General features: G+C 38.2%; 1 protein-coding gene across 8 annotated transcripts in view; it reads right to left on the reverse strand.

Annotated features, from left to right (window-relative positions):
* The window catches only part of PDSS2 (decaprenyl diphosphate synthase subunit 2), a 251,385-nt gene that overhangs the window by 36,581 nt on the left and 197,970 nt on the right, over positions 1-16,834 (reverse strand). For all 8 annotated transcript variants that reach the window (XR_004804282.2, XM_035697995.2, XM_035697992.2 and 5 more), the window contains 2 exons: positions 13,859-14,032; positions 12,357-12,488 (listed from right to left, as the gene is read on the reverse strand). Coding sequence is in view for 7 of the 8 variants with exons in the window: in XM_035697995.2 (XP_035553888.1) it covers positions 12,357-12,488; positions 13,859-14,032 (306 nt within the window). In the remaining variant the exon portion in view is untranslated. The remainder of the gene's footprint in view (positions 1-12,356; positions 12,489-13,858; positions 14,033-16,834) is intronic.

Consider the following 16,834-nt stretch of genomic DNA (forward strand, 5'->3'; position numbering starts at 1 on the left):
CCCAAGGCTTAGGATGCTAAGTGTGCCTTGTGTATGGAGGAAAGTGAGTGACCTAATAATATCTTGATGGTGACCACTCCAGAAAAACCTCGTGGGAAGATGTCATATGCTGGGTATCAATCAGAAAATATGGTTTCTAGCCCATAATACATTAATACCTCCAATAACTTTAAAACTTTTATGTGCATCTTTATTTTCTTATCTGTAAAATAAGAGTACTGGACTAGACCTTATGCTCCCAAATGCTGGACTAGCTATCAGAATCATCTGGGTAGTTTGTTAAAAATGCAGAGCCTCAGTACCCTAGCCCCGAGTTCGTGACTCATTTGAAGATCACTGGTCTGGACCATGTCTAAAGTCTTTTTCCATTTATGCTTCTGTGGGCGCTAGTGTTTGCTTCAAAGGCTAAACAACTATATAAACTCCTTAAGTCTCAAGGAGAATGGAGTGCTATAACTTTCCCCTCTTTTTCTGACATCTGCCACTTATCATGTATATTTCTAGCCGAGCAAGATATTATTAAAATAACTTTCTCACTGGGGCCCAAAATAGGCTGATATAAAATAAATCCAGACTGTATTTCAACAGCCAGCAGTCCTGAACCTCTTCCTGCCACACTGTTCATCTCCAGAAGCCACTGTAAAATCTACCACACATGGCAATTCCCTGAGGGCTTCATTACTAGGGTCTTTAAAAGGGATTCACTCATCTTTTTGCCTCCTGTAGGTATGCTTCTTGTCAATCCAGGTCATGAGAAAAGAAAGTAATTTTTCCCAGTCTTTAGCAGTTCACAGAGAATGTGTGGTTTGAACCTTGTTTTATCTTTAAAAAAAAAAAAAAAAGTGAAAATAGACAAGACAGTGTGCCAGTGCTCATGACACTAGAGGCCTCCTTAGACAGCTATAGTGAGCACTGTAAAACAATATTCTGTACAAAAGCAAAAAAAAAAAAAAAAAAAAAAAAGCCATTCTGAGTGAGAGGATGCACAGAGGGATTAATTCCAAAGGTTTATATACCAGTCTCTGCAGACCAAAGGCAGATAGATTCCCTGTTGGTAAGTAAGGGATGTACAATGTGGTCTTTTACTTTAAGAAACAAATGCTTTCTTATAAGTCAGGTAACAAGGAAGGATTAGATGACATAAATGAACTATTTCCAATTTTCAACTACTGTTATCTGGACTTGAAAGTCAGAAATGGAGAAACCTTTTTCTAAAAATAGAAAACTGGGATCCCTGGGTGGCGCAGCGGTTTGGCGCCTGCCTTTGGCCCAGGGCACGATCCTGGAGACCCGGGATCGAATCCCACGTCGGGCTCCCTGCATGGAGCCTGCTTCTCCCTCTGCCTGTGTCTCTGCCTCTCTGTCTCTCTCTCTCTGTGTGACTATCATGAATAAATAAATAAAATCTTTAAAAAAATAAAAATAAAAAAAAAATAAAAAAAAAATAAAAATAGAAAACTAATATTCCACAGCAGGGAGTCCAGAAATTGTTAAGACTGATCATCTCTACTTATCATGTTATTCTTCCCTAATGCTAGCAGCTATATTTGGGGATAACAGTCATTTTTAAAGATTCTCTCTTTAAAATTCCAAGGAAAATTACCTTTCTCCTAAAACTTTTTAGTGGAAAGAACACTACGACCACCCATTTGCCCTCCACCTACATTAATCAATTGCTAATATTTTGGCATCTTTGCTTTTTTTGGATGATGATTTGCTGACTACCTGAGAATAAGTTGTAGACATCATGTCTCATCCCCTCATACTTCAGCATTTATCTCCTAAGAACTAGGATGTTCTTCTATATAACCACAATCCAATTATCACATCCGGGTTTAACACTCCCTATGGTGTTTAAGAAATCCATACTCAAAATGTTTCCAGTTCAATCAATAGTGTCATTCAGAGCTGTTTTTATCCCAATCCAAGATCATATTAGAAACCATACATTATCTTTGGGTGTCATGGCTTTTAAATCTCTTCTAATCTACAAGAGTCCCTACATGACTCCTTTTCTGTCTTTCATACCGGCTTTTTTTAAGAGTACAGGTCAATTGCCCTGGAGAATGTCCCTTATCCTGGATTTGTCAGATTGTTTCCCCATGATCCCATGATTAGATTAAAATTAAAACCTTTTTTGGTGGTGGTGGGGCAAGACAACTAAATAAATGCTGCTCTTTACTTCTCCATTACATCAGGAGTCATACAATATCAGTTTGTTTCATTATTGGTGAAACTAAGTTTATTCACTGCTTCCCTTTGTATTTAATAAGTAATCTGTGGGGTGCTTTGAGGCCATGTGAATATTTGGTTCCCTTCTAACCCCCTTCATCCAATTGTCTTAATCTATCATCCATTAATAATCCTTGTTTGAATAAAAGATTACCTTGGTGGCTGCAAAAATGACGACAGTTTAAAGGTCTTTTGCAGGAATATCACTGGCTCCTCTAGAGAAGACAGGTCTTACTGGAAATAAATTCTCTGTGCATTTGTATTGGTATGAAGAGGTGGAGTTTAGTTTATACATGAGAAGGTTTACTGGGGAAGGAAGAGGAGAACCTCCCTTCTCATCCTAGAATGATTTGGGTAGAGTGTATGAGGATTTAAAAAGCTTACAAATCAGAAATCTATTAGATCTGTTAGTTCCAAAGTTGATGCACTTGAATTTTGGTTTGGTAGGAGAAGCAGGACTTGTATCAATCCAGCTTTCCAGTTACGAAGTGGAAAAAGTATCAGAATAGACAGGAACAGGGCAGGCCTCTTCTTTGTGATCCTGATCATTCTTGCCTATTAATAAAACAACACAGAAGGCATCAGCAAGGAAGCTAACACCATTCAGAACTGGACTTCTTGGGAACCTGATGCTACCATCTCTTTCAGCTGGGAAGGCTAATCTTTGGAGGGAAATGTGAATGTTCAAGAATTAGCTTTTTTGTATTCTCTCCTTTTGTTAATCGGGGAAAAAGGAAGCAACAGACAGGTGCACAGAAGGGTATGGTGTTCAATTAAAAGAAAGAGGAGGGTAGGGGCACCTGCGCAGCTCAATCTATTAAATGTCTGACTTCTGATTTCAGCTCAGGTCATGATCTCATGTGTGTGGGATTGAGCCCCGTGTTGGGCTCCATGCTCAGTGTGGAGTCAGCTTGAGATTCTCTCTCCCTCTGCCCCTCACTCCACTTGCACAGCTCTCTCTCAAAATAAATAAACGACATCTTTAAAAAATAAAAAGAGGAGAGGCTTTATTATCTACATAATAAATTTTTCCTTTTTCAGAAGGCTTGGTCATCCCCCTGCAAACCTTTTTCCTTGCTTTCTTCAAATCTGGAAGAGTCGTGAAATTTAAAATGCACACACAGACAAAATCTACTCAGATTGCCAAAAAGCCATGAAAAAGGAAATCAGGCTGAAAATGGAACTAAGCTGTTTCCTCCAGTGGCCAGGTTCCAAGGTGATGGCCACCAGTCTTGATGGTACTCGTCAAAATCATCATGTCAAAAACCAAATTTATACCAATTTTCTCCCTTAACTTTCCTATTTCTATTAACGGCATGATTCTTCCTGTAATTCAAGTTCAAAATCCAGGGTTTGGCCTCTGACTGCCCCTCCCCAAGTAGACACCCGCCAGCTTCTCCCTATCATACAAATTTTCAGGCCCTATGCATTTTCTCTTTGAAACATGTCTCCCCCCACCCGAAGATTTTAAGTAATGTCTACACCCATGGTAGGGCTTGAACTCACAACCCCAAGATCAAGAGTCACATGTTCCACCAACTGGGCCAGCCAAGCACCCCTCTCTGAAATTAGTTTTACACCTAACCTCCTTACCTTCCCAATCTTGTTGCCAACACTCTGATCAGTACTTTTCTCCTGCACTTATCAACAGGTTCCCCAAAACTTAACTGACCTACTTCTCTCTAGTATTTCCTTGTTCCTTTTGTCCTATTGGATGTAGCCAGACATATTTCCCTAAAACACATTTTCAGACCATGGCATTACATGGTTCAAAAACTTTTCTGTGTCTATTCCATGACCTGAATCAAGTTCATTTTCTGTAAGCAAATATCCACAGTCTTTTTTTTCAAATTGAAGTAAAATTCATACACAACATAAAATTCATCATTTTAATTATTTTAAAGAGTATAATTCAGGGGCATTGTACATTCAGAATGTTGTACAACCCTCACCATTATCTAGTTCCAGAATATTTTTGTCATATTGTAGCATGTATCAATATTTCATTCTTTTTTACTGCTGGATAATATTCCTTTGTATGGACATTGGGTTGTTTCTACTTCTTGGCTATCGTAAACATTGCTTATCTGAACATTCATGTGTATGTTTTTGTTTGAGACAAACTCTTTAAAGATAGGTTTTATGTACTATTTCAGAGCAATTCTTTGCCTGTCCCTATCTGGTCCCTATACTGCCCTATAGTTTTCACATTTGACTCAAATGATAATACATTTATTTCTTTTTTTTTTTTAATTTTTTTTATTTATTTATGATAGTCACAGAGAGAGGGAGAGAAAGAGAGACAGGCAGAGGGAGAAGCAGGCTCCATGCACTGGGAGCCCGATGTGGGATTCGATCCCGGGTCTCCAGGATCGCGCCCTGGGCCAAAGGCAGGCACCAAACCGCTGCGCCACCCAGGGATCCCTTTTTTTTTTTTTTTTTTTTAATTTTTTAAATTTATTTATGATAGTCACAGAGAGAGGGAGAGAAAGAGAGACAGGCAGAGGGAGAACATTTATTTCTTTGAATATAGTACACTTGCCCATCTGCATTCCTTTCTTTTTTTTTTTTTTAAGATTTTAATTATTTATTCATGAGAGACAGAGAGAGAGAGAGAGAGAGAGAGGCAGAGACACAGGCAGAGGGAGAGGGAGAAGCAGGCTCCATGCAGGGAGCCCGACGCGGGACTCGATCCCAGGTCTCCAGGATCAGGCCCTGGGCTGAAGGCGGCGCTAAACCGCTGAACCACCAGGGCTGCCCTACATTCCTTTTTTAGGACTTCTGGTGCCTAGGAAGCCTCTCCTTCCCATCTTTGCTGTCACAATCTTCTTCTTTGAGGACTCTCTCAGATATCACTAATTTCACAAATCATTTCTTGACTTTCCTTTGTGCTCCCTAAATGACATCATTATAGTTAGTATTCCTTGTATTTGTGTGATTCTCTTGTCCCCCTCTTTAAGAGGCCAGAGACAGGGGCAGCCTGGGTGGCTCAGCGATTTAGCGCCGCCTTCAGCCCAGGGCGTGATCCTGGAGACCCCGGATGGAGTCCCACGTCGGGCTCCCTGCAGAGCCTGCTTCTCCCTCTGCTGTGTCTCTGCCTCTCTGTGTGTGTGTGTCTCTCATGAATAAATAAATAAAATCTTAAAAAAAAAAAAAGAGGCCAGAGACAACTGAGGAAATTAACTGCTATGTCTCCTGTAGTCAAGCACTTTGTTTCCTTAAATGTAACAGAAACCTCAAGAAACTCAGGAGATATCTAGAGCCATTTCAGTCTTTGTAGTCTCCTATACACTCCCTTCAAATGCCCACACTGTCCACCGTCTGTGGTGGAGGATGTCAATATTTTTCCTTTTAAAACAACTCAAAATAACTTAAATAATTAGAAGAATATCTAGTGGCATTAATGAAGACTCTGAATGTACATTTTCTCTTTTAAGAATATATATGTTATGTTTCTGTACACCAGCCTTGACGAGCAATCTCTGCTTTATGTTTTGAATAAGAAGTACAGTAGAATACTTAGGGATGAGTGAGTTAAAGCTTAGCATTGGTAAAATGTAGTTCACTTAAGGTAGTTTATGGCTGGTTATGACAGTGTCAGGATGTCACAAGCCTAAGTGACATTTCAGTACTTTCAGAAATAGCCAGGAAAATATAATCATAATTCCTATCTCTTCAGTGACTTATAAGGGCAGCAGAAAACTAGAAGGATCATTAAAAATAAAGCTTGCTGACCTGCAATAGCCTCTGGACTCCCTGAGAGAGTCAGAGCTCTGTGGTTCTCTGAAGGATTCTACTTTCTTTTATTAGGAATCAAAATGGTAACTGAGTAATGACTTCACCTCCCTAGGGTGAATCACCCATTCACTCAGTATTTTTACCTGATCATTATTTTTCAGCAGCTACAAATTTAAATTTAAAATTAAGGTAGAATTTAGTATGGAAACGTTGTTCAACAAATATTTTTCAGCTGTTTCAGGGCTGGCCTGGTGCCCTTAACTGCTTCTTACAAAAGGGTATGGTGTGTGTGTGTGTGTGTGTGTGTGTGTGTGTGTACGTTCACTGCCTGCTTTCAGGTGTGATGGAAGACAGCTATCTAAGCTATCTAATCTTAAGACTTCGGAAGTTGAAGAGGAGGTAGCAGTGCCCTGATATGAAAAATTCCAGAAGTTTCTTCTTCCTGGCTTCACAAGGATGTTGAATGCGTACTAAGGGTATGCGAGATGTTGAATGAGTATGTGATCTCCTCTTCCCTTCCCTGTCTAGTCATTAATTCTCACTCTCCCGAAGTACGAGATCGAAAGGGTAGATGGGACACAAACCTGTCTGCGTAAAGTAGGGAAGTGATTTTACATGTGATAATAAGAAATCATAGGTGACTTCCATCATTGGGAGCAAGACTTTTCCATTTCTCAGTGTCAAAACTAGTATTAAGCTTCTAATAGAGAGTAATATTTTTCTTATAATGCATCTCTTGCCTAAGAGACCTTTGTTTTAGATTTATTTGAGAGCTGAGAGGGACCTCAGAAATGATCTGGTTCAACAGCATCATATTACAGAAAATAATAACAAGGACATGAAAGAATGTGATTAAGGTCATACAGATGCTAGCTGAGTCCAAACTAGAATCCAGGTCTTCCAAAAACCTGGTCCTTTGTGGGCTGTTTCTGCTATTGACTTTTTCTATTCCAACTTGACTTTTTCTATTTAACAAAACAGAGCTGCCATCAAACAGCCTAATTCTGTGAAAACCATACCACACACACTTTTTTTTTTGACAAATATTAATTGGATGACTATTCCAAGTAAGTCACTATGCCAAGTGCTATAGATAATTCAAAGGTGAATTCACTATTATCCTTAAGGATCTTGAAATAAAATTCAACACCTGGGCAGGAAAGGATCACAAAAATGCAGTGGAAGGAAGTGTCACTATGCTAATTGCATCCCCTAACTCTGACTAAGGGGGAAATCTATGGAATAACATTATCTTCATCTAGAGGTTTATATAAACATGAACAATATAATTTCGAAGACTAAAATAAACTCAGGTGAAGAGTCTTTAACCTGAGGAATGTTTCCCCTTTCATGACAAAAACCAACTTCCTATTTCTTATTTGTTTCAGATGAATGAATCTTCTCTTCACCAGTGATCCTGTTCATGACGTAGACACGGAGCTATAAGGAGGGCCTGAAGCCACTGGAGCAAACCACAGCGGCCTGGCGGGGCTGTGGGATGGGCAATAAACTTGCCAGTCTTTTCCTGAAGGATGAGGATCTAGATAGTATCACAAGGAACCTAGGCTGGTGGACAGGACATCATCTGCTCAGAGACATCATCTCGGCAGGGTGCATTGACCTCTGGAGAAGATCTATTTGATTCATTTGAGTTACTGTCTATGGCACTGGTTATTTGGAAAGGACATCCCTTTGAAAAGTTAAAATCAAGTTGCACGTAGTGATTTGGGAATATTTCACCAGCTGTTTAGGAAATCCTAGGTTCTCATGTTGTCTACATTTATGACTTTGTATACTTGCAAAGAAACTAAAAATTAATATGTCTCTTTTCTGTGAAGCTTCTTTAAAATTCACATCTTCAATACTCTTATATATACATGAATATATGTAAATAGCCAAAGGAATATATGTAAATACCAACTCTCCTTGGTAGTTTCCATTCTACATATTTAGCTGGATCTTTTCAACCAAAATGTAAATCTGCAATGTATTCTAATGTAACCCAATTAGAGTACTAACACCATCTGTATATATATTTTTGGTTCAGCTGTCAAAAAACACACAAATACACCCAGTAATACAGTATTCAATAGTTGTATGATATTTCATTGTACTATACTTCATTTAACCTTTTTTCTATTTTTAAAATGAATCAATTTTACTTTTTTCCTTTTAAAATTAGTATTTTAGTGCATATTTTAATAGGTAAGTATTCACATCCGATCTTTCTTGGAGGATAGATTATTAGAAGTGGAATTACTGTTGCAAACTATGTACAATTTTAAACTATATATTTTAAAAAAGATTTTATTTATTTATTCATGTGACACAGAGAGAGAGGCAGACACACAGGCAGAGGGAGAAGCAGGCTCCCTGCACAGAACCTGATGCAGGGGGATCCCTGGGTGGCGCAGTGGTTTGGCGCCTGCCTTTGGCCCAGGGCGCGATACTGGAGACCCAGAATCGAATCCCACGTCAGGCTCCCGGTGCATGGAGCCTGCTTCTCCCTCTGCCTGTGTCTCTGCCTCTCTCTCTCTCTCTCTGAGACTATCATAAATTAAAAAAAAAAAAAAAAAAAAAAAAAGAACCTGATGCAGGACTCAATTTCAGGACCCCAGGATCACAACCTGAGCCAAAGGCAGACGCCCAACCACTTAGCCACCCAGGTGCCTCTAAACTATACATTTTTAAGTAAAAACAAACACATGTATTTAAAAAGTCAACTACAAGACTTCAAACAAAACAGCCTACCACTCTCCAGACCTTATCTGTTCTGTGTCACTTGGTTTAGCTGTTTCTTCTGCTATTTACCTTCAAACAGTGCTTTTCCTTGATTTTAAATTTTAGACATTATCTACTGATCCTACCATGAAAGGAAAAATTAACATTTCTTACATGATGAAACATACTTTTTCCCTACCCTCCTCCCACTGATGACACTCTTTGGTTTAATATTCAATATTCTGTATTTATATTTTTATGCTGTATAAATATTATTCTCAAAGCCATATAGAATATTATGCTGTATTTCCTTTCTTATAAATTTATAATTTTTACACAATAGCTAATAACTGCTTATCTTCATCCATATGTTTCATGTGGCTGCTTTAAAACTTGGCCCCAAATTCCTTGACATTCTTCCCATTGCTAGGTGAGTCTACAAACTGTTCTTGATTGCTGGTGGCCTTGTGACTGATAAGAAACGATGGAAATGACTGCGTGCTTTCTGAGACTGGTCATAAAAGAAGATGCAGTTGGGATCCCTGGGTGGCTCAGTGGTTGAGCATCTGCTTTGGCTCAGGGTGTGATCCTGGTGTCCTGGGATCGAGTCCCACATCAGGCTCCCTGCATGGAGCCCGCTTCTCCCTCTGCCTATGTCTCTGCCTCTCTCTTTCTGTCTCTCTCATGAAAAAATAAATAAAATCTTTAAAAATAAATAAATAAAAGAAGATGCAGTATCCACTTTGTTTGCTGGAACACTTATGTTTGGAATTCTGAGCTGACAATTAAGAAATGTGACTATTCTGAGGCTGCCATGCTGCAAGGAAGCCAAGCTAAATGGAGGACCCATATGTGAGTACTCTGGTTGGTCAGCAACATGGTCTTGACATTCCAGGTGCCAGTATGAGTTGAATCTCCAAATGATTCCAGTGCCCAGCACTGCTGAGTCACCTCCAGCCTCTGGGTCATTCTAGCTGAGGCCCCAGATGTCATGCAGTAGTCACCTCTGTGCGCTGTCCAAACTCCTGACTCACAAAATACACGAACATAATTACACGGTTATCTTAAACAGCTAAGTTTTGGGGTAATTTCTTATGCAGCAACAGTAACTGGAACACTTAGTTTTCTATGTCTCTGTTGTCAATTTGTCTTTAATTCTCAACATGGTTGGGCACCTGGGTGGCTCAGTGGGTTGAGTATCTGCCTTCAGATCAGGTCATGATCTCGGGGTCTTGTGATGGAACCCAGTGTTGGGCTCTCTCCTCAGTCTGGAGTCTGCTTCTCCCTCTTAATTGCCCCCACACCCAATTCATATGTGTGCATGCACATGCTCTCGCTTGCTGTCTCGCAAATAAATAAATAAAATCTTAAAAAAAAATCCTCAATATGGCTAAGCATGTTAGTTCCATTGTTTTCCTTAGAAAAATTCCTCCTGAAGACCTCTGTCCTCTTCTTCCAATTTGGACTAGATGCACAGCCATTAGCCCAGGACTTGCTTGGATGAGAGACAGTGTAGCGTGTCACTTGTACTTAAGGATGTGGGCTCCTTTGCAAAGCTGCCTGGATTTGAATCATGGCTCCACTACTTGCTAGCTGTGTGACTGTGTGCAAGTTCATTTCTCCATGCCTCAGGCTCATTAGTAGAGTGCTTGGCACACCATAAGTGCTCTTACTATTGGCATTATTATTATTCTTCCTTTCATGTCATACTGGGAATTCCCACTGCCCCGAGCCTATGTCTGATCCCTAGTTCCTAGATTCCATGTCATTCTCTTTCTTGGTTATTTCTTTGTCTTAATAAAATACATCACCCGAAATACATCTCTTGAGAAAAGATGCTTGGGAGGTAAAGTTTTTCGAGACCTTGTGTATCTGTTTTGAATTGTCTTTATTTAACATCGCACTTGATAATGTGACAGTCATAAAAGTCTAAGTTGGAAACAATTTTCTCTTTGAATGTTGAAGCTATTAGTCCATTGTCTTGAAGCTTTCATTGTCACTACCGAGAGGCCTTTCTGATTCTCCATCCTTCGTATGTCGGGTTTTCTTTTTCTTCCTGGAAGTATTAGGTTCTCTTTTCATCCCCATTGTTTCAAAATGTGATAATGATGTGACTTGGCATGAGCCTTTTAAAATTAATTATTGAGGGCACTGTTTCAATTTGGAAACTTAGGTCCTTCAAGTCTTAGGATTTTTCTTTTCTTTACAATTTGTTGTTGCTGTTAATCTTCCTACCTCCATTTTCTGTTTTCTCTCTCTGGGACTCCTAATAAGTATTGGATCTGTTGAACTGAATTCTCTTATTTTCTCTTCTATTGACTTTTTGTTCAACTTTCTGGGCGATTTTCTCATTCATATCTTCTGTTCTTCTGATTTTAAAAAAATCTGCTTTCAGATTTTTCTGTTTTACGATTCTGAGGTCTTACTCTTGGACTGTCCATATTTTATGTATCATCTGTTCTTCCTTCATGACTTTAATGTCTTTTCTCACTGAGTAGATTGATGATAGTGCTTTTGGAATGTCTTTCTTTCCTTGCACGGTCTGTTTCCTCTAAATTCCCTTTCCATCAGTTTGCTTTTGACCCCTTCTTTCATGGCAGAGGCTTTCCTCAAACACCCAGTGGTCCTCTCTTACCTACTCTATTTCAGTGGGATATACTGTGCACTTGGATACCCTAAGGCTCGTTACTCAGTGGGCCTCCGTGTGGGATGTAGGAGAGCTGTGTGGATATGTGGCATGAGGGAGCCCCAAGCATCCATGTCCTCAGGTCTCTTCTCCTGGGCTTGAGATTCCCCAGAAATGAGTCCTCTCATTTTCTACCAGGTGACTATGAAGGATTTTAAGCCTGCTGATGGCATTTTGAAAGCCAATAAGGGAAGAGGGTGAGAAGAGAGAACATCTTATGGTTCCAAAAGCAGATATCACTTAGGCTCTCTCTGCTTTAAGTATGGCTGCTCTCCCTGCCTCAGCTGTGCCTGGTTCCCCAAGTCCAGTCTCACATTAACCCAATCAATTAAAACAAAGCTACATAAATTCCATGAAGCTGTGGGGAAAAGGGCACTACTTTATCATTCTAGAGTTTCTGGGTTAAAAGGAAATAAAAAAAATTCCCTCTCAGCCTTTATGCCTTCTCTTCTGCAAAAAAGTAGGAAATTCACCCAGTTTAAGCCCCCTTTCCCCTCTGTCTTCACCACTTTTTTTCTTTTCTTTTCTTTGATAATACCTCAGGATTTGAGTATTCAGGGTCCAAGTTTGTTTTAAAATAACCCAATGAGCTGACAGACGGAGCTTCTGGAATTCTGCAGCTTGTGCTAGAGTCTGCAGATGGGAAATTGCCGTCAGTTAAAGGGTGGTGCTATTAGCATAGCCCAATTTTTGAAAGCCTTTAGGAAAAAAAAATCCTTTGAGTTAATTAGCATCCACCACAGGCACTGGTTTTGTGTTGCAGTATTCTAAGAATTCAGATAATAAGAAAACAGTATTTCAATCTCTAACTTTTAACTAACACTTGCCTCAAAGACACATATGATAAAGTACGAATGTTACCTGTTATATGAAAATGGTCTTATTATATTATATGGCTCATCATGAAATACCAATTATGTTCTAAAATCAACTAAATACAATTCTAGTGATACCTAAAATAGGAACAGTTTTGTTTTACCTCTCCAATCTGCTTCATCCACAAATCTCTTCCAAGAAACTCCTGATGTAAGACCACGGGAGCTGAGTTTAGATTAAAAGTCACGGAGTCACTTGTCTTTTCTTTAATGAAAGGCTGGAGATCAGAATTTATCTGGGAGGAAAAAAAAAAAAAAAAAGAATTTATCTGGGAGGGGTAGTCAAAAGAGTTAAATTGGTAAAATGCATACACATTAGCCTGTTTTAGTTACTTCAGAAAGACCCAGTTCATGCAGTGAAAAATGGAATATAGCTCTTAGATGAATTTTTTTAGATGAACTTTAATAAGCAAAAGAACAGTCATGTGAGTAACAATCTTTAAAATTCTTTAAAATAATTTTCTTCTGACATATTTCTTTTCTCTCTTTTTTTTAATTTCTTTTCTCTTTGGCAACAGATTTTGTTTTACTTTTTAAGCTAAAAGCAATAATTTAAATAAAGTTTTAATAAATAGAATTGCTTAATAAATAAATCTAAGGTTTAATAAAATATACAAAAACTCATCTGGAGATATTTTACATGTATTGAACATATATATATATATTCTCATCTCTTAAGAGCTATGTAAGTAACATTTAAGAAATATATACTAGGGGATCCCCGGGTGGCTCATTTAGTGCCTGCCTTTGGCCCAGGGCGTGATCCTGGAGTCCAGGGATCGAGTCCCACATCAGGCTCCCTGTGTGGAGCCTGCTTCTCTCTCTCTCTCTCTCTCTTTCTCTCTCTGTGTCTCTCATGAATAAATAAATAAAATCTTTTTTTTTTAAAGAAATATATACTAAATGGAATTTTTAGGTTACCTATATAGAAGAGAGCTAACTTGAGACTTTTATTTATTTATTTTTAAAGATTTATTTATTTATTCATAAGAGACACAGAGAGAGAAGCAGAGACATAGGCAGAGGGAGAAGCAGGCTGCTTGCAGGGAGCCCGATGTGGGACTCGATCCCCAGACTGAAATCTCGCCCTGAGCCAAAGGCAGATGCTCAACCTGCTGAGCCACTCAGGCGTCCCTAACTTGAGACTTTTTGTATTTCATTATGTCCATTCAAAAGAATCAATTATTAGAATTAAAGCTTTCAATTTTACTCCGTATACTTCTAAATTTCACTAACTTTCCATAATTTGTTTTACGTAAGAAACTGCAGGGAACTGTAACAAAAATGCAAATTCTTTCATTCTGTAAATGGCAACATTATATGTTATTTAATAATTTGGAAGAGTTCTCTCAAGAACCCTTTCAGGTAGTAAGAAAAGACAAACACCCCAAATATGGTGTAAGTTGTAGCTTTCTATCAAAATTACACGGTACTTACCAAGCATGCTGTTTATATTACATAACAATCATCATCTTATGACTGATAGATTTTAAGCGTACAATAAACATTTTTTTGAGATATAAAAGCAGCTTATTAAATGGCAAGAAGTTTCTTATGTATCATTTTAGCTATTTAAGTACTGGAAAAGGAGAAAATGTGCAAATACCTTATGACTCATGGCCATGTGCTTCCCATACTGAAATGCCATATCCTGAACGTCAGCATCATGCTTTGCTAATTCCATGGCAGCTTGGCAGCTCTTTGCTAATAAGGCACCATGGGAGAGAAAAGTCTGCTCCTTCCAAGTCGATATTCCAATATCTTCTGTGATATGATTTTCCTAAAAAATGCAACAGAGAGGATTTTACAAAATGTTTTAGGAGCAATTTTATTGTTTTGGTTTTTGAAGAATAGAAGAATTAAGAAATTAACTATTTAAAACACTCAGGCTATTGCATCAAGACAGAACTAGAGGATGCTAAACCCCAGTTCTAACTAAAGAAAACTAAGGGGGTGGGAACTGCTGTTTCAGGGTAATGGCGGGAAAAATGAAATGCTGAAGTCAATTTTATTTTGAACTAGGACACTTCTATTAAAATTTATTTGTAGGATATGGCAAAATTAGAAACTCAGACCTCCAAACTAACTCCCTTCTATACTCATGTAAGTTTTGAGTGCTGGTATTCCAAAACACAAGAAGCCTATTGCCTTTAACTTATGTGGAAATGTCAAGGGCATAATGAAGAAATGGCATTCTCTTAGAAACAGTTAAATAAAAAATCACAGAGGAGGTAACACATTACAATGGAGTATGATTGATAGATTATCCATCCAAATTTATTCCCATAAATAGAAACAAGGACATAAGGGAGTATATAAGTATAGTTTATTTAATTTCATCTTTTTAAATTATGAAAATCATTGTAGTATCTATAGGTATACACACATCTACTGTACTGCCTCTAGACTAGTAATGTCCAATAAAAATATAATGTAAGCCACATATGTAATTTAAAATTTGCCAGTAGTTACATTAAAAAGTGAAAAGAAACAAGTGAAATTAATCTGAAATTAATCTTTATGACATATCTTATCTATCCTAATATATCCAAAATATTATTTCAACATATAACCAATATAAAATTATTGAGATATTTTATACTTTTCATACTAAGTTCTCAAAATCAGTGTGTAATTTACGCTTTCAACACATCACTAGCCACATTTCAAGTACTTAGTAGATATAAGGAATTAGTGGCTGCCTTATTGGACTAGTCTGCTCTAACTGTGGGCTCCCTGAGGATAAGAATGATGATCAAGGTGTATAAAACAATGTTCATTTTTTTGATACTTCAAACTAACTAGAACCCATCCAGAAGGGTTAACTAAACCAAACACTTTCTTCCTGCTACCATACCATGATCTTCCTTCCATCATTATTTGAGAACAAAATAAAAAAATAAGAAGAGAACAGGACCATGAAAAGGTCAGTTTAGATCTAGCCCTACTTATTTCACCATGCTGAAGATAGGTATCTTCAGCCCATTGGTCAGATCAAATTCTCAGCTTAGTTTTATTTATTATGACTTAAACAACAAAAAAGTTCCACTTATGGTAACAGTTGCAAATGTGCAATATAACATTTTGTAGTAATAAAAAAGGCCACCCAAGGGAGAAACAGTACATAAGAGGTTTTATCAAACATTAGGTATATAATACCTAAATAATAACATATTTAATTTTAGGTATCTGAGAATATATTTTTATATGTACAAAGTTAACATACCATATTAAGAAATCAAAGATAAAAACCATATTACCTCTCTCTCTATATATATATTAAATAGGCATTTAACAAAATTCAACTTCTATTCTTGAGGGGGGAAAAAAACCTAAATAAAATAGGAACAGACGTATATTTCTTTAATATGATGTGTTTGTGTCAGCCCCAAAGTCAGCAAATACTTCTAAAGAAACATGAGTCTTTCTCACTAAGTCAAGAATAAGAGAGATGCACAACGCCACTGTTGTTTAATAGTGTAATGGAAGAGGCAAGAAAAGGACATATATACTAGAAAGGAAGATTTTTTAAAAGATTTTATGATTTTATTTATTTATTCATGAGAGGCACAGATAGAGAGAGGCAGAGACACAGGCAGAGGGAGAACCGGGCTCTCCACAAGGAGCCCAATGCAGGATTTGATCCCGCATCTCAGGACCATGCCCCGAGCTGAAGGCAGAAGCTCAACGGCTGAGCCAACCAGGCATCCCTAGAAAGGAAGATTTTAACTCTCACTATGTGAACATAATACAACTGTATATTGGAGAAAACTAGAAGACTCAACTAAAAACTACATTAAATAAGAAGATAATTCAATAAGTAGCAGCATATAAAATGAGTATAATCGATAATATGATAAATGTATTAACCATAGTTTTCATGCATAAACAATAACAGGAAGTATTATAAATAGGGTCTTTTCTTCCATTATATCTATGAAAAGATTAAAAAGCTGGGAACAAACTTAGAAATGTGAAAAACCGATACAAAGAAAATGTGAAGGGACGCCTGGGTGGCTCAGTGGTTGAGCACCTGCCTTCAGCTCAGGTCATGATCCTGGAGTCCCAAGATCGAGTCCCACATCGGGCTCCCTGCATGGAGCCTGCTTCTCTCTCTCCCTATGTCTCTGCCTCTCTCTGTGTCTCTCGTGAATGGATAAATAAAATTAAAAAAAAAAAAAGAAAATGTGAAAATACTAGTAAAGGAACACAAGTAACGTGAAAAAATATAAAAACATATCATGCTTAGAGACAGTACAGTCCAACTCCATTAAAGTGTACTCCATTAAACTAAAAAAAGGGTGCCTGGGTAGCTCACTCAGTTAAGCTCCTGCCTTTGGCTCAGATCGTGATCCCAGGGTACTGGGATGGAGCCACTCACAGGGTTCCTTGCTCAGTGGGGAGCCTGCTTCCTCCTCTCTTTCTGCCTGCCACTCCCCCTGCTTGTGCTATCTTTCTTTGTCAAATAAATAAATGAATCTCAAAAAAAGAAGAAAAAGAAGGTGGAGGAGGAGGAGGAGGAGGAGGAGAGCAGTGTGTGGGGGCCTGGGGGAGGAAGGTGGATGGGAACAGCAACAGATGT

This window comes from Canis lupus, chromosome 12 (genome assembly GCF_003254725.2).
Source record: "Canis lupus dingo isolate Sandy chromosome 12, ASM325472v2, whole genome shotgun sequence".
Lineage (NCBI taxonomy): Eukaryota > Metazoa > Chordata > Mammalia > Carnivora > Canidae > Canis > Canis lupus.